This window comes from Ailuropoda melanoleuca, chromosome 4 (assembly GCF_002007445.2).
Source record: "Ailuropoda melanoleuca isolate Jingjing chromosome 4, ASM200744v2, whole genome shotgun sequence".
NCBI classification, from domain to species: Eukaryota; Metazoa; Chordata; class Mammalia; order Carnivora; family Ursidae; genus Ailuropoda; species Ailuropoda melanoleuca.
The window spans coordinates 40,084,065-40,107,530 of NC_048221.1; the positions used below are offsets into that span (position 1 = coordinate 40,084,065).

Below are 23,466 nucleotides of genomic sequence, written 5' to 3' on the forward strand. Positions count from 1 at the left end.
TCAATGTATCGTCCAATAATACCCCTTGTATAGTCCCAGTGACAACTGGTTGAATCATTTAAAAGCTCTGAGCTAGGTTTCCCAATTCTAAATTACCCCTCACCCCTTAAAAACATCATTCTTACTATCCACCTTTCTTGGCAACTTTCCGACTCATATTTTGCTGCTGTTGAAACTAGGGGATATATCTAGGAACACACTGGATAAAAGAGAAGCAGACTTTTCTAGGTATTAACGTGAATGCTGCAATGAATATACAATCAGAGGACAAGACTTGTTGTGTGATTCCCTCCTCATGCAGCGGAAAACCAATTTACTTAATTGCCCGGGCTTAAGGGTAATGTCATCATGTACGGCTTCCTGTTTTATGCTGATGAGAGAATATTAAGTTACTAATGGCACAAGTCAGTAAAAAAAAATTCACAGGCCATGAACTAGCATGCTAGAAAAAGAACAGAATTGGCAGGTGGTAGAATTAATTTATGAAATGTCATGTTTTAGATACCTGACTCTGAAAAGATGACTTTATACTTTATATAGGACCTATAGGTAAGGCAGGAGCACGTAAATTACATTAAAACCTCAAATATTCCTGACTCCAAGCTCCTCTTACAGAAAGTGGTAATCTAGCTCAGTCTAAAGTGAGCACTTCTTTAAGAATGTTTAATGGGAGGTGCCTGGCTAGCTCAGTCGGAGGAGGACGCAACTCTCCATCTTGGGGTTGTGAGTTTGAGCCCCGCGTTGGGTGTAGAGATGGTATAAATAAATAAATAAACTTAAAAATAAAAGAATGTTTGATGAATATTAAAATTAAAGTACTTCGGATTTCTAGTCTCTCATTATGTATTTCTTAAGCATTAGTTAAGATGGAGGGCACTGCATTGGATCAAACACCATCAACATTTTAATATCCAGCAGATAAATCACAAACACAATTATCTACGTGAGACAGCAAAGGTAACTAATGTTTCAAATAAGATTCTTTATCTAAGAATTAAGGTTATGACAAGAGCTGAGTTAGAGAAGCCTTTTCCAGACCGGATAAGGGGACTTTATGAAGGTAACATTCTAGTCTTTTCTCTTTTCCTTTGCCTTCCCCTCCAAAGAAAGACAAATGACAAACACGAGTAGAAGGAGAGTTGGCTGAGAATACTAGCGTATGCCTTTTCCCATCACGATAGAAGAAATTGTGACTTTTTTTCTTTTAAAGGGCATTTAAAGTAACAGTGAAAGAAATGCTAATAGGTTGTAGCAATTGGTGAAGTTCTGGAAAGCCCTGAATCAGAATAATTAGGGAAACTAGAACTTCTAAAATGGAATAAGCCAGATGATAAAAAATAGAAATGGCAATGAAATTGCACTGAACTATGGCTAGGTATGGAAACATCTCTGTTTTTTTTTTCTTTTTTGTCTTTGAAGAGACCATCTGTATTAGTTACTAGGGTTGCTGTAAAAAAGTAACCAAACTGGGTGGCTTTAAACAACAGAACTTTCTTCCCTGACAGTTCTAGAGGCCAGAAGTCTGAAGTCAAGCTCCCTCTCCAAAACATCTAGGAGAGGATCCTTCCTTGCCTCTTCCAACTTCTGGAAGCTACAGGCATTCCTTGGCTTGTGGAAACTTAGCTTTGATTTCTGCCCGTATCCTCACATCGCCACCTTCCCTCTGTGTCCGTGTCTTTACATGGTGTTCTCTCTGTACGTTTGTGTCTAAATTTCCCTCTTTAAAATTTTTTTTTTATCGAGGGAGAGTTGATAAACAATATTACATCAGTTTCAGGTGTACTGCATAGTGAAACTCCAATTACATACATTACAAAATGCTCACTGCGGTTAAGTGTAGTCAGCTTCTGTCACCATACCAAGTTATTACAATATTATTGACCATACTCCCTATTCTGTATTTTTCATCCCTGTGACCTGTTTTACAATTCCGAGCTTGTACCCCTTTATCCCCTTCATCATATCTCTCTCATCTTATAAGGACATATTGGATTAGGATTCTACTCCATTATGATGTCACTGTCACTAAACTAAATGTATCTGCAACAACCCTAATTTCAAATAAGGTCACCCTCTGAGGTATTGGTATAACTAAAAAAATTTCTGTATCTCCTTTACTGCCAGCTACCACACTCACACTCAGAACACACCACAACACTTCCGATACCAGATATGTGTGTGTTCTCCACACCAAGGAATCCTCTGACACAACTGGATGTCCTATAATTCAGTTCTGACACTATCTGTGTGGTATTAGCATCAGATCCCAAGAATTAAGAGCTTGGTCCCAGAGGACCCCCCACTTGAGACACCAAACCCCAGGCTCAGACTGTCTCCTGCACCTTTGACTGACTGGCTGTAAACCGGGGTTCCCATGACCCTCTGCTTAGGTTCAATCATTTGCTAGTACGGCTCACAGAACTCAGGGAAACATTTATTTACATATACCACTGTATTATAAAGGGTATTAGAAAGGATGCGGATAACAGCCAGATGGAAGGGTATATATGGTGAGGTGTGTCACCTCCCGGCATGTAGATGTGTTCACCAACTTAGGAAACTCCATATTTTTGAGATGTTTATGGAAGATTCATCACATGGGCTTGATCAATTATGAATTCAGTCTCTAGCTCCTTTCCCTTCTCAGAGGATGAGTGATAGGGCTAAAACTTCCCAGCTTCTAAACACGGTTTTTCTGGTGACCAGCCTTTATCCTCGAGCTGTTCTGGAGCCCACAGAGAGTTACCTCTTTAGAACAAAAGCATTCCTATCACCCAGGAAATTCCAAGGGTTTTAGGAGCTCTGTGGCAGGACCCAGGGGCAGAAATCAATATATTCTATTATTTCACAACTAGGCTTTAGGACTTGAACAAATCCTTTTGGGGGGGCACACAATTGAAGTCATAACATTATCCTTTTAATTTGCACATGATCCTAGTATATAGATATACCTGTGTTACATATACTGATATTTAATATGAAATCTTTGTCAAATGAATAAAACTGAGTTGTCCATCCGGCTATCTTTCCTTGTTTTTATTTATTTTTTCATCCAAAGGACAAACCTTGAACTCTACTATACACCGCTGACATCTTAAATAAACAGAATGAAGCTAGGAGGCCTCCAAGGGCAACTGGCCCTTGTGATTCTGGATTCACAGTTATGTTACCAGCTGGGGGTGTGTGTGTGGCTCACCAACATTGAGTCATTTCTTAATAGTTCTCCTCAAAGTGTCAGTTCTTCCTTGAAATCTGTAATTCTTCCTCACATAGAACCATCACAAATGAGGAGACAGAATGGGACATAAGAAAATATTTTGTGTTTTGAGTGCATAAAGACTTAGGCTTGAATCTAAGATCCACACTAACTAGGACAGTGACTCAGGGCAAGTTAATAAACTTCTCAAATCCTTAGTCTGTACATCTGTAAAATGAAAATTCTCCCTGCTGATGCCCAGAGAGATATCGAGAAGAAAGCTCTTGGCTTGACACAATTGAGGTGCTTAGTGACTGTGTCTTGTTTCAACTTCATAATAAATATGTCATGTTGAAAACTGACACCTGTATAAGGAAACTTTCCCTTCAATAGGGTATTAATGACAAAATCATCGTGGCCATATGTATAATTACGCATTTGATACAAATACAACAAACACCAATTTTAATTAAAATTATAATTTATAGGTTGAAGAAACCGTGCTCACTTTGTGGTAACTACAATAATAAAATTAGATCACAGCAGAACTGGGAATGCAGATTTACTCACAGAAAAAACATTTCCCGAGCATCATATATGCGCCAGATGTTTTTTTAGGGACAACGTGTCAGAGCCCTGGGTGATATAAATAGCAGGAGGAAAATGACACAACTTACCCCGCCTACTTTCTCAAAGTGAGATCCATCTTTCTTAAAATCTGTGAGGGCCCCATTGAAATACCAGGTGAATATGATGTCTAACAGGGGGTCATGTTGCACTTGGCAGGGCAAAATGACACTTTCGCCAACAGAGACATCCATGTTGGATGGTGCCAAAGTGATTCTTGTTGGTTCTATTAAGGAAACAAGAAAGGTTTAAGTAAAACATTGGCATTTTTATTTTGATGGAAGCATTTTCACAAGCTTATGGTTGATCTAACATTTAGGGTACATGATTAAAAGTCTTCAAGATTAATATAGACATTTTTTTGCAGATCTGTAATGTATTTCATTGGATCCACAAATTCTTGCTAAAAGAATTAGGATATTTGAATTTATAGAATTTATCAGTTAAAAATTAAAGTCACCTGTAAACAAGTTATACTACTACTACAAAATCAATTTTAACTTCGTTTTATTGCTTTGTGAAATATGGGGGTAGAAATAGAAACTACTGAATTCTCACTGACTGTGAGTGACTCAAAAATGCATTGCTACCAAAATTTAAATAGACTCGAACATTTAAAAGATCACACAGAAGATATTTAGAACAGGTACTATAAGAGGAATGCTAAGTTAAAATGTTAATTAATGTGTTTCCCCCCCAAATGTCCCCATGTACATTTCCTTCTCCCTATCATCATAACAGTCCTCCCATCTACTGTGAATTAAACTTCTTGTGACCCCATTTTTCCATTGTTGTTCCTCATTTGTTGACTCCATGTTGCAGCAAAAGTCTTTGAAAGAATAATTTATGTGTACTGTCTATAATTTCTCTAGTAAATTCCCTCTTTAACCCATTCCAGTTAGCCTCTGGCTCCCCACAACCCATTTGCTTTTGTCAAGGTTCCCAGTAATCACCCTGCTGCAAACCAATGGCACATTTTCCAATCTCATCTTACTTAATTGACCTCTGAGGAGCATTTGCTACCCTTGATCACTGTCTTCCTGTCAGTTCACTTTCTTTTCTTGGTTTCTGGGACACCAAATTCTCTTTGTTTTCTAGAACCGTCCGTGCGGTGACTCCTTATCTGTTCCCTCTTCTCTTCCTAAATCTCATAATGTTAGACTGCCTCAAGCTCAGTCCTTGGTTTTTCTCACCCTCTGTCTTCACTCACTTTCTTGGTGATTTTAGCAGTCTTTTCTTTTCAAGTATATATCCATATGCTAACAACTCCCAAATGTGTATCTCTATCCTTCCTCTCTCTCCCCAAACCAAAATTCATATATCCAGCTACCTCTCCCAGGACACCTACTTGGGTGTTATGATAGATGTTATTGTTCACCATAATTTCCTTAAACATATACAGTAGGATTAAATTACCAACACCTTTGAATTCAGGCATAACCAAATGCTAATGCTTGGCCAAAGAGATATAAGATGGAGTTACGTGTGGCGCCAACAGGCAGAAGCCTGGAAGAACCAAGAGACCACCTGATGTGTAGTCTTTCCTCTTCCACTGTGACAGGCAATGTTCCAGATGATGGAGGCACTAGGACCCTTTATTCCTGAATGTAGACAGTATGGCTGACCCACCATGAAATTGCTGTATAAGCAAAAAGTAAGTATTTGCTATTTTAACCCACTGAAAGGTTGGATTTGTTGCTAATGCCAGAATACTGTGGTCTGCTTACACAAATAGAGCCTAATGAACATTTCATATTTAACACATCCAAACTGAACTCCTGGTCTACCTCTTCCCAAACTTGTGCAACCTTCCCATCTCAGTTGTTTTGACTGTCATTCTTTCTGTTATTCGCCAAACGCCCTGCAACCATCCTTGTCTCCTTTCTCTTGGGCCTCACATTCAATTCATCAGCACCTCCTGTTGACTCTACAAGCAGCGTATTTACAGAATCTGATCCTTTCCCATCAATTCCTCTGCTGCTATTTTCACTTGGTTCATTATCATCTCCGGTCTGGTTTGCAGTCGCGGTCTTCTGAGCTCTCTCTCACTTCTGCTCTTGATTCCCCACAGTCTGTTGTCATCAAAGCAACTAGACTAAACCCTCACATCATACTCCTCCTCTGTTGATTTGCACCAGCCTCCACTTCTTACTCCAACTAAAAGCTAAAGTCCTAACAAGGCCTACAAAGCTCCTCCATGATTGTCCCCAAGGATTCTATTTGTTAACTCCTCCACGTCCACAAAATCTTTGTCTAAACCTCTCTTTCTCACTGAGCCTACTCCAGTCATGGTGATTCTGCTCCAACTTACCTAGACCATACACTACTCTGTATTTTCTCAATTGTTTGCAATTTTTTCCTTCTAGTAATTTCCTTGTCTTTTATTCCCACTGCATGTTTTCTTTCTACCTTTGGTAGAAGGTAAGATTCATGAGGGCAGTATCTTTATCACTTTGTTTGCCAACACAGGCCAAGCAACTGACACATAATAGGTATTCATTTCTTTTCTTGAATGAATAAATAAACAACATATATCCACAACTCTAAGTGACTCTCATTGATGGCAAAGATTATTCCATGGGCTTAACCATCTCCAGAAAATATCAATGATATTGTGAAAGAGTGCATTCAAAACATCTGACATAATAGAACAGCATAAAAGTTGATCATCAGCAGATGCTATTTGTAATTCTTCTGCCCATCATACCAGCACACAACTAACGTGTTCCCTGGTGCACAGTGTGGTGTGTGAAGTAAGACTTGTTCTCTTGACTTCCACCTGTTAAAAGTAAGTGCAAACAGGTTCTACCTTTACAGTGCACTGCATATTGTAAAATATCTATTTTTTTCCTTTGATCTTAATAATATACCATACAGTTCATCTCTACATAAGGCAATCTTCAAGAAATAAACTTACCTGTAACAACCAAGCGTGTTGTGCCATTTGCTTTTCCAAACTGGTTTTCTGCTATGCATGTGTAAGTTCCAACATCAGCTTTAGTCACATTGGCTATTTTAAGTCCTCCATCTTTTAAAAAAGAAATTCTAAAGAAAAATACAAATTAGACAAATAAATGTATAATAGTCATTTTTCCCAAATAAACAGCAATTTTTAAATAGAAGTATTGCCTTAAGCTAGGATTTCTATGGCTAGATAAGCCAGTCCCTAGCCTTCTTGGGAATAAAGAACACTAAAACAAAATTTACACACACACACACACACACACACACACAGCTGAGTAAGAAAAGATGCTCTACCAATTTGAACTTTTCTTGACATTTTTATGCAGCATTACTTAACAGCATTATTTAACATTATAACTACTTTCAGGGATGCCTTTATCAAATAAGTGTGAAATGTCTTCAAAAATACATGGTGTGGTAGATTGTTCATGATGGCCTAGCCTTATCAGTTTGGAGAAAACAGAAAATAGACATGACATGAATTCCCTTAACTTTGAAACAGTATATGAGAATTGAGAAACTCTCTTCTTTTCATAATGAACTTGGAAGAGTCACATTTGACCCAATATAAATTCAAATTTTGCAAAATAACATTTCATGGTCACCTGTGAGCTATTGTAAGGAATCTGGGCAGTACAAATGAACCTTACATTAGAGTTTCTGAGCATATGCTTAATGTACTTAAAGTTTTTGTACCTAATTAATTAATTAAGGAAATACAAATGAGTGTCTTACATGTGCAAGGCATTATGAGACTCTCTGGGATTATAGTGTGAACAAGATAGAAAGTCTCCACCTTCATGGAAGTAACAGTCTACTGAGCAACATAGACAATAAATAACCAAGTTCAGATATTTGAGAAGTACTCTGAAGGAGACAAACAGGGTGATACAGTAAAGAGTAATAGCTATAAGGAGTGTTTCCATGATTAGGATGCCTCCGAAATGCCTCTTAGAAGAGGTATCATTTGAAATGAGAAACAAGAATGAGAAAGGGCTTACCTGTCATTAGTCAGATCCATGAATCTTAATTGCACATCTTGTCTACCCATAATTATTTCCCCTTTCCTTGAATTCCTAAAATCTTTACTTACCCATACCATACATTTAACATTTAGGATGCCTTTTATCTTGTATAATTCATATCTTTGGTATGTGCATGTCATATCTATCCAAAGACAAGGGCAACTTCCTTAAAAAGGTTTCCAACCCCAGTGTCAGCATGACGTGATATATGTAAACCGTGATCAGTAAGTGTTTCCAACTTATAGGCTCTACAGTAGACAGGAAAGATGCTAAGAGCATCAGACTACAGTAGACGGTCTCAACTCAATTTCTACATATTATCCTGCTTGATGCAAGATTTGGAGGTGAGTGTCAAAAGTGTGATTAGTCTGAGTTTATCAAGATACATATTTTATATTACACACATATTTTTAAATGTATTTTATATTACCTATACATACATATTACTTTGATGACGTGTAATTTACTTTCATGCAAATCTTACTTCCATTTTCTTGAGTGAGAAAGTGATCTGAACACAGAGACCTATTCATCATCCCAGGTAGAGTATCCATGAATGTTTGTTGTTTATGTGATTTTTTTTTTAATTTTTAAAAAGTTTTTTAGAATGTCAAGGGACGTTTGAAACAAAATGGTTTGAGAAGAATGGCCTAGAAAGCTAATCAGGGAACACAGGACACTGTATTTTAATTTGAGGAGTAAAGTACAAGGGTTACAAATGCCAAGAACTTTCCTACGTAGCTGTGAAAAAGGTGTTAAATCTGATTCCCTTCATGGAACCCTGACCACTTTGATGGGTATGAAATGCCCGCTGATCACTTTTCTCAAAGAGATCATTGAAGAAAAATCTCTTTATACCTTAGCTTGTCAGAGAACAAAGATTTTCTTAGTGTGCAACGATAGAAAAGAGGAGACCCTGAAGAGGGACACAAGCAAACCAAACACTTTGGATATGGAGACTGGTTTGAGACACATGGGGAGTAATCTGAAAGAAATGTAAGTATTTACCCCAAAGATACAGATGTAGTGAAAAGAAGGGCCATATGCACCCCAATGTTCATAGCAGCAATATCCACAAGAGCCAAACTGTGGAAGGAGCCGAGATGCCCTTCAACAGACAAATGGATAAAGAAGATGTGGTCCATATATACAATGGAATATTACTCAGCCATCAGAAAGAATGATTACCCAACATTTGCATCAACATGGATGGAACAGTAGAAGATTACGCTAAGTGAAATAAGTCAAGCAGAGAAAGACAATTATCATATAGTTTCACTTATTTGTGGAACACAAGGAATAGCATGGAGAACATTAGGAGAAGGAAGGGAAAAATGAAGGGGGGAAATCAGAGAGGGAAATGAATCATAAGAGACTATGGATTCCAGGAAACAATCCGAGGGTTTTAGAGGGGAGGGGGGGAAGGGTTAGCCTGGTGATGGATATTAAGGAGGAGCATGGAATACTGGGTGTTGTAAGCAAATAATGAATCATGGAACACTACATCAAAAACTAAGGATGTACTGTATGGTGACTAACATAACATAATAATAAAAAAAAAAAGAGAGAGAGAGAGAAGATATACGTAAGTCTGATCATGTAATTCTGTCATAACCCCCAAACCTGGCTTAGACCACTTCTCTGGCATCACACAGTTTATAGGAGGAAATGATTACATCCTAAGTCTGGGAAGTATTTTCTCATCGGGACTCCCCCCCACCCCACAATTTCATGAAGCCTCGTGAATTCTACACCTTGTTTGCTTTTCTCCAGTCACACATACTTTCTTTTAAATGCTTTTATGCTGCTTCTTGTCTTGGCGCCTTGGTGAACACTGTTCCCTATGTCTGTTTAATGTGTACTGAACCTTCAGCTTTTGGCCACTTCCCTGAACCTTGGGTCTGATTAGGTGTTCTCGTAAATGATGATACATCTTCTGTGCCTGCTTTATAGCATTTGACAACTGGCCAATGACACATTTGTGTGCTTATTTGACTAATTTTCTCCTCTAGTAAGCTCAGAGACTGTAAGCTCTCTGGAGGTAGGGACAGTGTCTTGATAGTGCCTGATTTACTCACCGCTAAATTCCTAGAGCCTTCAATCACTCCTGACACAGAGTAAATATTCAAAATTCATACTTGCTGAATGAACAAATGACTGTATGCCTCAAGAGAGTCACTACAGAAGAACTGGGATTAGTGAAGGCAGGTTGCAAGGCACTGAGGATTTTAGAAATTATAAGAAAATAAATTCAGAAAGTGTGCATACTATTATACACATACACATGTACATACATATACACAGATCTGTGTATTTAGGGGCCATATAGAAACCTATCTATATATATGCATATGGATATGCATATGGTTGAGCCGTGAAACACAGATTTAAACTGCATCGGTCCACTTATTCGAAGATTTTTTTTTTAATACAGCACAGTATTGTAAATGTATTTTCTCTTTCTTATGATTTTCTTCATAATGCTTTCTTTTCTCTAGTGTACTTTATTATAATAATATAGTAAGTAATACATATACAAAATACGTGTTAATTGACTCAGCTATTGGTAAGGCTTCTGTCAATAGCAGGCTCTTAGCTAAGTTTTGGGTGAATCAAAAGTTACACTGGATTTTCCACTTTGCATGGGGTTGGCACCCTTATCCCCCATGTTGTTCAAGGGTTCAACTGTGTAAATATAATATGTCGAAAAAAAGAAAGCTGAGACAATAGAAAGCGAGATGAAGAGAATTTAGAAGGGGTGCCTGGGTGGCACAGCAGTTAAGCGTCTGCCTTCGGCTCAGGGTGTGATCCCGGCGTTGTGGGATCGAGCCCCACGTCAGGCTCCTCTGCTATGAGCCTGCTTCTTCCTCTCCCACTCCCCGCTTGTGTTCCCTCTCTCGCTGGCTGTCTCTGTCGAATAAATAAATAAAATCTTAAAAAAAAAAAAAGAAATTCCTAGGATAAGAGGGCTACAAATGTACTTTTACTATGAAGAAAGAACTTAAGAAAGAGGGAGCTACTGAAGATACAGGTGGGGAGAAAGGGAAGGAGGAAGGGAAAGAAAGAGAATGAGAGAAAAGTTACTGAGAAAAGTCTCTGAATGAGTACAAACAAGGGCAATGCCCCCAACCCATTTTGCTTGCTAATCCTATCTGTAAAAATTTTGGGCCATGACCCTCAAAGTGGATAGGACTTGACTGATAGCATTGCTCAATAAATTTAATCTGCCTTTACTAGGCAAAAAAATAAAAATAAAAATAAAAAAAATTGAAGCTTTGCTGAAGATTTTAATATGTAAAGAAAGCAGGCTAGGAGGTGGTTATTAGAAGGTCTTAAATATATTTAAATAGTGAGGTAATCTCATCTGCTCTGAGGCACAGGCTGGAGGTAGAACTCAAAGGTCCAAGAAGCTGGGCAACTGACCACTTCTAAGATTAGCAAGCATGGAACTAAAGTAAAAATGTCTCGGGTTAACCAAACAAATATTCCTCTGAAGCTCAGACCTTCTGATCTGGGTATCACAGAACAGAGACAGGCGATTTCAGATATCTTCACATGCTATGAATTAGCGTTAACAGCTAACCTTCCACTACAAATTCAGAACTATTAGGGATATTGGATAACTACAAAACATTTAGTGTGTGAGGTTTTTTTTTTTTTAAAGATTTATTTTATTTATTTGACAGAAAGAGAGACAGCCAGCGAGAGAGGGAACACAAGCAGGGGGAGTGGGAGAGGAAGAAGCAGGCTCCCAGCGGAGGAGCCTGATGTCCTGGGATCATGCCCTGAGCCAAAGGCAGACGCTTAACGACTGAGCCACCCAGGCGCCCCTAGTGTGTGAGATTTAACAGCTGTAAATGAGCAAACCTATCTTCATGACTATGCCAAGATGAGGAATAGTTTCAAAAGCAAGGCTAACAACTTAGGAATCACACAGATTCCAAAAGAAACATATTGACTCTCAAAGAATGCAAACTCTGTACATTGTAAAATTTTGAGCTAATTGGGTATTTTCTTCCTAAATTGGTTTTTCCAGTAAGATCTAAGAGGCCCACAGGGCATTTCACAACACATAAAAATAAACAATATTCAGTAAATGGATGGAGTAATTGTTTCTCAAAAGAAACCCTTCAATAACCCATGCTTCCCTACAGAGATCCAAAGTGAAAATTTTATCCTACTTCAGTATAAATGAAATTGCTTTCTAAGCTTTCTGGGAACACGTTTTGCTGCAAATGGATAGAGCTGAAAATGTAGATAACAATGAGTGTCTCTAAGTCTTGGCACAAAAAGTTAAACAAAGATTTATGAGATTAACATTCAGAAATGTGGGACTCCAGTTTCCTTGGAAAAATGTAGAATTTAAATCACTGACATTTTTGACTCCTTGATCAGTTTTATAATATACCTTTATATATCTCCTTTCATCACGCTTTCCTTTCCTGGTAAAGAGGTTAATTTTTTTACTTAACTCTGTGCAGTCTATGGTTAGTTTGGGATAAGTAAACTTAATTGCTCTAAGCTGCTCTAATGGTCCATTCTATAAATTCAGTGATGGCACTGAATTTATGACTGTTAAGAAAAGCTGTTTGTTCAGAAAGTTGACTGTTATGTAGGCAACCTGACCTGTACTTTATGATGACATATAACCACCCATAATAACACAGCATGTTTTAGAATGGGAACAATGTAGAGTATTATGCATGCGAGGCAGGACTGCTGAATATATTGTTTTACCCTTGCCTATGTTCTGAATATTACGGTAATTTATTCAACTTGAATTTTAACAAACATGCCGCAACTCTACATTTTCTCAGGAAGCACATCTCAGTGGAGATGAAATCACATGAGATCGTAGTGATTAAACTGCTGTATAGAAAATAACAAGGCTATTTTGGACTTCACTTTCTGAGTACATATTCGAAGAGACGGATGCTTACAATTAGCCGTCAGAGAAAAGTACTCACAATGCATATATTATAGGATAAATAATGACAGTTAAGAAAAGCAAATATAAATTGATGAAAATGCACGAGAAAGTAAGGGTAGTGAAAAAGAGCACAACGTGCATGTTCTCATCACAGCTCCCTCGCAGCCCCAAACGCTTGGTGAAAGAACTTCTGCCCCTTGAGTTCAAAGATAATGTACACACACTATTTAGGAAAATTATATTAGAAGTTTCATTCTTTTAGCTATACCATTTTGGGATTCGTCTTATAAATTCAACAGTGTTAGGTTAGTGATTTATTGGTTGGAAAATCTCCAAGGAAAAGAGAGGCAGAGCGGAGAAGATTCAGCAGTTAATTATCCTATTTTTGACTAAGCATTAGGCTAATACTATGTGGCGCTGTTATTTTGTTGGACACACAGATTACACACACAGATTACATGGAACAGGCATCTGAGGTCCTAGAAAGATGTACTTTTTCCATATCAATTAACATTTCTTCATATTCATGAGAAGAGAATCGATGGTAAAGGAACACAATCGTTACTTTTATAAAACCTTTCCAAAAGCATGTCTATCATGACGAATAAATCTGGAGCTCAATTTTTGTTACAACGGTGATGCAATAGTTTTTCTTCTAAAATGGACTCAAGCCAATTGAACAAAAGGCCCTTAAGAGGGGATTTTCAGTTTGAATTATTATGTAAAACTACTCATCTAAGTAATTCATGGGGCCAAGGTAATCCATTTGAAATTTAAATCCTTATATAAAGAAGTATCTGCAAAAAACGATAAATATTCCTATGTATGAGGGAGTAAACCAAACAAGAAAAATAAACAACTCTCTAATGGCTCATGTATTTAAAAGAAAACCTCAAAGGGAATACTTATTAAGGTTCAAAATGGCACCATATTTGACACTATTCTTTCCTGCTTGAGAGATAGACTCATAAGTGAAATCAATGAAAATCCAAATGTCAGTTCTATTACTTATACTATACATAAAGCTGATTCAAAACTGCTTAAGTGAGCAGCATGGTTTTCTGATATTTCATCCCTGAATTAGACAGACCTAAGCACCCTGGCTCAAATGTACAACCCCAGGCCCCTCCTGTAAGGGCAAGGTCCCTTACTGCATGGTAAAGTGAACATCAAAATACATTCTTTCTCTATAGAAAGGCAGACACCAAAGAGAAAGAAAGGGAGCCCAATGCATCTCAGGGCCCTGAGATCATGACCTGAGCCAAAATCAAGAGTCAGATGCTTAACCAACAAACACCCTGAGCCTCTGGGAACCACACTTTGAGTAACAGTATTCTAAACTATGCCTATGGGATTATCCCTCCTTCAACTTTAATTTGTGAAACAAAGACAAAAATGATGCTTAGTCCATTCATTCCAGTACTTGCTCTGAAAAGATGGTGCAATCCCTTCTGCCAGGATTTCTGGAGCCACTCAGTTTTCTGTCCATCCCTGAGTCAGTTTCTGCAACTGATCTAAAAATTCTGAGTAATATTCTTGATTGAGTCCTTAGCTTCAGTTCCCAAATCCCTAAAGGATATGAGCAACCACAAATTGGTGCCACATACATAGTATCTTTCAATATATATTTGCTATCTTAACTAATATGAAGGGGTCAGAAGCTATCTTCCATATAGGGAGGACAAGGTTTTATCACAAATCAAGAGTGGCCCCAAAACCATCTGCCTTGATATTGTGTTCTTGCAAGATAGAATGGTTCTGGTCCCATCATCCTAATTCCAACATTGTCTTCTATTTTAGATATTCATCCATGTATAAGTGGCCATTTACTTCTGCAGTGTAACTAAACTTGGTGAGATACAGAGTTCTTTGAATATTTGAAAAGTGTGAGCACTCTATGCAGAACATATACACAGACACAAAAAACAATTACAACGAATGTGATACAATTCAGGTTGAATCTGCGGACATCAGGTTGGCAACTCCTGCTAGAAGTTCAACTCATCCCATCATAACAAGACTGTGTTTGAAAGCTTTTTATCTCGGATGCTTCGGTGTTAGCCTTTTTAGGTTCAACTTATTAAGCTTTTCCTTCATGATGACTGTGTACATTTGGTGACTAGCCCCTTAAAAATTATCTTGCACAAAAACAGAGTGGTAGTGTAAATACTGAGAATGAACTGGTGGTTGCCAGAGGGGAGGGGTACGGAGGGATGGGCAAAATGGGTGAAGGGGAGTGGGAGGTACAGGTTTCCAGTTATGAAATGAGTAAGTCATGGGGGTCAGAGTCATGGCATAGGGCATATAGTAAATGGTACTGTGACAGCATTGTATGGTGACTGATGGGAGCTACACTTGCGGTGAGCATAGGTAACACATAGACTTGTGGAATCACTATGTTGCACACTTGAAACTAATGTAACACTGTGTATCAACTGTACCTCACTTAAAAAAAAAAAGTAGTAATGTTGCACTACTCAAAAATGTAGTCTTAGGTCACACATTCATTCACAACCTGGGGTGGGTCCCAAACTATTTTCTGAGAAAAATCTCAGTTCTAACAATCTGCACTTTCTCGTCCTTTCTCCATGCAGACGTATGATCATTGTCTATTCACACAGGTTCTGGTGAGCCACCACACCTTTAATCGGATGATATAAACTTTAATATTAGTTCAAATGACTCTTTGTAAACACTGACTCTCCATCTTCACAGCAGCCCCTCCTGTGTACCCTATATTCTTGACACCAAACATAACCTTGAAACAATTTCTATTTCAAGCTCACTAAAAACATACATGTGAGAAATAATATGCATGGAAAATTAGCTAGAAGCATGTAGTTTAACTCTTTCTCAGGAGCCTTAAGTCTTAATACTCATAAGTTATACTTGGATTGCAAAGAATAAGAAAAAAAAAACCCTTTAATTCTCATTAAGAAGTCATTGTATTTTTTAAAAGATTTTTAAAATTTAATCATTTGAGAGAGAGAGAGCATGAGCAAGGGGCAGGGTCACAGGGAGGGGGAGAAGCAGGCTCCCCACTGAGCAGGGTGCCCAACCCGGGGCTCCCTTCCAGGACCCTGGGATCATGACTTGAGTCAAAGGCAGATGCTTAACTGACTGAGCCACCCAAATGCCCCAAGAAGTCATTGTATTTTATGAATGTGCACTGTGAGTACTATATCACTCAATGGTCCCTTCATGACAACCCATTGGATTTGGATATCCATTTGCATTTTTATGCCTAGGAAGAGCTGCATATCTCCTTATCAAATGGTCTCATTTCACCTTATGGACATCAAGGATTGTGTAACTGGCAGTATTTTTGTCTGCTTATTTTTAGCAGAAAGCTCTGAGCCAAAATTGTGCATCTCAAATACATTAACGGATCCACTGGCTTATGTTTTGTAAACTTCCCTCAGATACTCATCCAACAAGGATTTACTGAACACGTACTATGGATTGTGCTCTATAAGAGGCAGTAAGGATTCCCTGGTAAGAATTCAGGCTGTCCTAATTAATATAACTTACATTCTACACAAGTGGAATGCTGGCATCTTTTTTTCTCCACATTTTTTTTCTCCTCAGTGTGTACTTTGATAAACTGTCTCAAGTTCTTTGAGGAATGAGACATGATATAAGTAAATGAAATAAACTAGGAGACATCAAGTTATTAAAATGAGGCTAAAGTAATAAAGAAATAATAAATAATAAATATAATGAGGTATCAATATTTTAAGTACCTAGAAAAACATATAATTTGTAACAGGTTTTAAAATACTACCATTTTTTCAAGTAAATTAAGTAACAATAAATACTGGAAATAAAGTGCCTAATAAAATCTTTTTTTTTAAGATTTTATTTATTTATTTGACAGAGAGAGACAGACAGCTAGAGAGGGAACACAAGCAGAGGGAGTGGGAGAGGAAGAAGCAGGCTCCCAGCGGAGGAGCCTGATGTGGGGCTCTATCCCATAACGCCGGGATCACGCCCTGAGCCGAAGGCAGACGCTTAAGGACTACGCCACCTAGGCGCCCCAAAAAGTGCTTAATAAAATCTTAAAAGTAAAGTTAAACATTCCTCTTTCTTTAGTATTTGAATGTAAAAGGTCAGGCAATAATTTTTTCTCAAAAAGATAGACTTTTATATATTCAACCTCAATTATAGATTTTTTTTCAGGACTTCATACTCACAAAGGGTCAAACACTCTCATCTTACAGAAACTGCTCTAGCAATGAAATCTTCATTAAGATAGAATTTAAAAATATCACAAATAAAATCAGGAAGTGGAAAACAGGTCAAAGTACAAAATCAATTGTTTTTAAGTTTGTTAAGCAGTAAGAAATTTAACTCAGTGCACCAACTCATTAGAACTTATATAACAGATCATAAATTATGAATAACACCTTCCAGCATCAGAATGTGGGAGGCAGCAACCATCACTACAGAAACACATGTTTATTCCTTTTTTATGGAAGTGCAACGGCACCTCACCTAATCATCCATTCAACCATCCATCCATCCACCCATCTATCCACCCCTATTTCTGTTAAAGTTTCAGGGAGGGGGAAGAATTAGAATAAGGAAATTATTTATTTTCAAAAGGAAGCCTCAAGTAGAAATTTATTTAAAAAGCGAATTTTTGTATATTTTTAAGAAACTGTTGTGGTAAATTAAATAAGAAAATCATAGGGGTGCCTGGGAGGCTTGGTCAGTTAAGCAGCTGACTCTTGATCTCAGTTCAGGTCTTGGTCTTAGGGCTGTGAGTTCAAGCCCTGCATTGGACTCCAAGCTGGGCATAAAGCCTACTTTAAAAAAAAAAAGAAAAGCAAATTATACATATTTTTAAGAAATGGAAACTGCTCAAAAGAGAATTAAATTCACTTCAACAAGTATTTTTTGAGGACTTAAATTGCACCAAGAGTTTTGGAAAATAAGAGTAGAATTATCCCCTACCCTTTGAAGACTTAAAATCTAATGGCTCAGGGGCATACCTATATAGTTCATGCACAATTAACCATAAAATGTAATCATTTGGTAGGAAATTTTTTATACCTAAGGTACAAATTTATCCAACTCTACCTTCAAGATACATAGTATCTTTTTTCTCCACGTCACCCACTGTTACCCTAAGTCAAGCCTCCAGTCAATATTGTCCTGCCGACTACAAACCACTTCCTAACCAGATCTGTGCTCCTTTCCTTTCTCTCTTCAACCCATTCTCCATACTTCAGCCAGAGTTCTCTTTGAACTAGGTCATGTCACTTCTCTGCATTAAGACCTCCAATGATTCTTATTCTATTTAAAATAAAATCCAACATTTTTACCATGGTCTTTAAGGATCCCATCTCTGAGACTTCATATTTTATTTGTTTGTTTGTTATTTTTTTTCCTGAGGCTTTATATTTTGTTCCTCTCCTGATCCATACATGACACCTCTGTGACACTGGTTTCCTCCTGATTCTCAAATCAGTCCACCTCAATCCCATCTCTCGGCCTTTGTTCTTGTTGGGGTGTCTTCCTGGAAGGCACTTCTCCCAATTCTTGGCATGATCCATTGCTTCTCACCATTTAGTTTTCTGCCCCAGAGTTACTTCCTTAATGAAGCCTTTTTTTTTTTTTAAATAAAACTCTGTGTAATTATATATATATTTTTCTTTATGGCTAAATAAATTATCTTTTTAATTTATATGTACTCTGCCTCTCCCTTTTGCAATTTCTATGAGGTCTTTTCAACTTATCTGCATTCTGTATTTCCCTTCTGCAAGTCCCATGAGGAAGGGACCGTGGCTCCCTTGTTCACGTGGTTTCCTCAGAGCCCAGGGCAATGCATGGCACGTGGGAGGTGTGCCAGATTGCACTTCCCAAAGGTAGCCACAGTTAGATTTCCCATCCCACCTGCTCGCCTAGAATCTTGCTACCATCTCATCAAGAGGTAGAGTCTAATTGCTCTCCCTCTGAATCTGGTTAGCTTGGTGATTCCTTAATAACCAGTGTAATGCTTGAAAAGTGAGGTGTTGTGTCTTCTGAGCCTCAGGGACTCACCTTCCATCTTGCTACCCTGAATATTCACTCATGAACCCATTAGGTGCCTTGTAAGAATTTCAGCTCCCTAGAGCCACCATGCTGTGAGGAAGCGCAAACTAGCCCACGTGGAGAAACCACACGGAAAGACCTTGTGACTGCCAAAGAGAACTCAGGGCATAGCCAGCTCCCAGCTGTTCTGGCTCGAGCCACTACCAGACCACAGTCATGGAAGACAAGCTGGGCTAATACCTAGTCAAGCTTGGCTGAGCCTTTTCCCAATTTCTGACCCACAAAACAGTGAAATCGAACAAAGTGACTATTTTTTACACCATGGGCTCTCAGGGTGATTTGTTATGCAGCAATAGTTAATGGGAACAGTAGATGTTAAATAAATATTTGAGGAATAAATGAATGTTGAAATGAACAAATATGTATGGAACAGAGTCTGAGGCTAGAAGGATAGATAAGCAAAAGGCTCTCTGAGAACCCAGGTAAGATGGCCTTCTGCACAAATAGTTTTAATACACTGTTTAATACACTGTTAGATGATACAATTGGATAAAGAAACCAGCCAGAAGAAATTACAAGAGCAAAAAAATGCAGGATGAAATGAGAATTCTGTCCCTTTCTCCTTTTTTAAAAAATTTATTCAAAAGGCAATGGTATGCACCCCTGTGCATAACTTGGTAGTATTGAGTCAATATTCTTACTCTGAACGAAAGCATCTGATTTTTCCTATCTTAAATGCATTATCAGGGAAAAAAAGCAAAGGTAGTATGTGATGATAGTACAAGTTTCTACAATAGCATTAATATATTTTTTCTTTCAATTTTCAGTGAGAATAAGGATACAGAACATTGACTGGGTTATAGGCAAGTGTGTGTGGGATTTGGGGGCTTGAGTGAGAACTGTTCTATGACCAAACAGATGCGGTATGGCTGGATACACCCAGTAAGTAAAACATTTACCTTGAGTATGGGTATGAATTAATTATGCAGTTCTAACAAGGAACTGGCTTCAAACAGATTCCAATGTCTAGCATATTCAAATTCATTAACTGGCTTTCCCCTACCAAAATCATGACACTGATAAAATATTTTTTAAAGTGGCCTTAACTTTTATGATTCATGAAAATATAATTTGAAATATGGATTTAAGAACCACACGGTCATCTGCAAAATTTAGCTGATACGATTTTTGAAAACAGCAATTCCAGGACGCCTAGGTGGCTCAGTCAGTTGGGATCCAGTCCCGCAGCTGGCTTCTTGCTCAGCGGAGAGCCTGCCGCTCCCCCCGCTTGTGCTCCCTCTCACTCTCTCTCTGACAAATAAATAAGTAAAATCTTAAAAAAAAAAAAAGCAAGCAAGCAAGCAAGCGGCAATTTCTTGGAGCGCCTGGGTGGCTCAGTGGGTTAAGCATCTGACTTCAGCTCATGTCATGATCTCGGGATCCTGGGATTGGCTGCATTGGGCTCCATGCTCAGCAGGGAGTCTGCTTGTCCCTTTCCTTGCTCTGCCCCTCTCCCCACTTGTGTTTTTTTTTTCCTCTCTCTCAAATAAATAAAATCTTTAAAAAAAGAAAGCAATTTATTTAACAACATTTAGGTAAAATTTATTTATTTAAGAAGGTTTAAATAATGGAAAACTCAACTGAGAGTTATAAAAGACAAAAGTCTTTATTCACATTTCTTTTTAACCCAGTCTCATTACTCCTAAAGTATTTGAGCAACATGATGGAAACAGTTAATATTTTTTTTTAAAGATTTTATTTATTCATGGACACAGTTAATATTAAAAGCAACATGAATGGCAACAGTACGGTACCTTTTCCTGAGACCATATCTAGAAGCTGCTAAAGGAGGTGCTTCACACACACACTATTTATTTTTATCTTTGCATCTTGAGTCCCCTGAGATAATGAAACGTGAGCAAAATGGAGCAACAGAGTTGGACATGATTTTTCCAAAGGAAACTTCGTCCTTTCTTTGCTTGTCAGGGAAGGTCAGTATTTTTGTCCGATCTCTGGGAAGAGTATGTGCCAAGCAAATACAACCTAACAGACTGGCTAACTTTGCAATAAGGCCCCATTTCACAAATAAGGAACAAAAGACTCAGAGGTTAAATAACGTGCCTAGCTCCACCTACATGGTAAGTGAAAGAGCCAAGATTTAACCCACACCTTCCTGATTCTGATGCTTTGCTCTTTACACCTGCTAAAATTAAGTCAAGAAGGAAATCAAACCTACATTTGGCTTCATCTGACACAATGAATAATGTGCACAGTACTTAGCATGCTGCATGCCAATCAGGCATAAATGATTCATGTAAATAATGATACAAATACATATGCAGAAACTTAAGTGTCTGTGGTTAATGGGAGAAGCTCTGTAGGCATGTTCTGGTGGTTGAAGGGTGGGGAACGGCAGAGAGGAAGTGATTGGGATGGCATCCCAAGAACACTACCCAACCCAAAAGTCTGGATTGCATTGATTCTTCTCTTGATTATCTTCACTGTTAAATATTAGCTTAATCTTCTCATAGGATATGGGATGTAAGGGGCAAATATACCCTTTCCTCTTTTCTTTACAGCTGGAAGCATGAGAGAAATGGAGGTGTGGGTTATGGAACCCAGACAGGAAAGGGGGCTGCTCTCTCCTCTCTGAGACTGTTGTATACTTACTTAGGTATCTCAATCTCCCCTTTCATAAAAATGATCATCCAATGTTTACCTCCTTTGAAGGAGAGAGATGGTTCTCTATCTGGGAAAGATCTCAGGTCAGGCCTTCTTATTTTCCTGGTCATATACGTGCTTTAGCCCAACACAACTGGAATAAATACCCAGTTCCACCTCTGTCTATGCCATCCACCATTTTGTTCAGATGGTGTTTTCCCTACTCTTTTGCTCTGTTAGATTTTACAGATCCTTCAAAACATAGCTCCAGGGTTGCTTCCTTTGAGATGCCTCTCCTTCTGTGGAGCTGATTTCCCAGTTCCCAAGGCTGAGACAGCATCTCTCTTCTCTGTGCTTCTTTCTTGCTTCCATACACCTCCATTATAGAGAAGGTGGCAGTGTCCAGTTTCCTCAGGCCAGTACAGTTTATACGTGTTGTCTTGAAGGTAATTGCTAGGAGTGCCACCTTTCTCTTTTAAAATGTGTCAGTGTATAGAATGAATTATATGGTCACCTTGATCATATAGTGTAACTGGTGGTTAATTTTTCCAAACTCTGAATAGACTATGAGTGGGCCCTTTAAATGCTCTTGCTGTTTCATATTCATCTGTGCATTCCCAGTGCTGGGGAAAGCCCCCACTGCTGATTAAAGACAGATTAGTGGACAACATGGGTACCTTCCCTATAGATATGGAACAGGGATGTCAATCTCTATTCAGCTAATATACAAGTCCTGAAAGTGGCAACAACACACATATTACATAAAATTCTCCTTTGATCTTCTAAGTTCTCCAGTTCAAGATTAATTTGGAACTAAAGGTACAGGGGTAAAGAATTACCCGAGATCTTGGCTGTTTGCCCAAGGGTAGATTAACTGAAACGCATTGAGCTTCCATACCTATCAGGTAGTTGTGAGGTAACAGCTGTTTAGACGGGTAGACTGAGGATGAAAAGGAAGATAACAGAATCCAGCTCTTCGGGTGAAAGGGGCAACAGAGGACAGACAGAGAAGGGAGCAGCATTTTGAACAGTATGACACAAAAAAACTAGAGTCTACTATGATGAGAGAGAGAGAGGAGCCAAGAAATGTGGGGGAATGGGGAAGGGATGGAGACAGAAACTTTGGCAAAGGAATCCTTGTTCTTCATCTAAGAGCCTGAAACAAGAGGAAGTGCCATCTACCAGATCTGCTGGTAGTAACAGAGCTCCTAGACACATCTTTACAGAGCAAGACTGTGGTGACTAGTAGTAGCAGTGATGGAAATGCCAAGTGGTTCTTGCTCTGACAGAATTATTCTGGTTACGGGCAAAAGTTTTGCTTCTGCTTCTCAGTGCTGTCATGGAATTGCTTGATGTTTCACAGAAGGCAAAGTGACCTGTTGGGAGCATTTCTTGAGCCTTTCAATTTCTCAACAAAGCTACTCATGAATTCAGGATGAGGTTAATGTAAGATTGCGTTAAATTTTTGCTTAAAAAATTAAAGTATAATTTATTTATAGTGTAATTCACCCCTTTTGGTATGTAGTTCTGTGAGTTTTTATAATCAGTGTGGTCATGTAGCCACTGCTACGGTCAAGAACTAGAACAACTCCCTCACTCCTAAAAGTTTCCCCATGTCCTTAAATAGTCAACCCCTCCACCCACTCTGGCAACCGCGACCATTGTTTTCTGTCCTGAAGGCTGTGCCTTTTTCAGCAGTCATATAAATGGACTTATACAGAATATAATTCTCACTGCATTTTTAAAGCCAGTTTCTAAATATATGTAAAAAGCATGTTAAGAATTGGTTAATACATTTTAAAAGCATTGTGTGGATTATGGCTATTAATATTTGGGAAAAAAATCTTTACTATTTCTTTCTTTAAAAAGCATTTAAATTTCTATAATATTAAATGCTGCCTAGACCATTTGAAACAATTTTAATGTGTTTAATTAGAAGTAATGGGCCATTCTTTGACTCTCTTTCGAATTGAGGCTATTGCAATAAAATATTTACTATTATAAGTAATAGCATTCAACTGAAAGCC

The 23,466-nt window shown here is 38.2% G+C and overlaps 1 protein-coding gene across 1 annotated transcript in view; it reads right to left on the reverse strand.

The window, feature by feature from the left end:
- Positions 1 to 23,466, reverse strand: part of CNTN3 (contactin 3) — a 331,370-nt gene that overhangs the window by 60,941 nt on the left and 246,963 nt on the right. Inside the window, exons 13-14 of the mRNA XM_034658650.1 lie at positions 6,741 to 6,868; positions 3,874 to 4,049 (exon numbers count right to left, since the gene is read on the reverse strand). Coding sequence (XP_034514541.1) covers positions 3,874 to 4,049; positions 6,741 to 6,868 — 304 coding nt within the window. The remainder of the gene's footprint in view (positions 1 to 3,873; positions 4,050 to 6,740; positions 6,869 to 23,466) is intronic.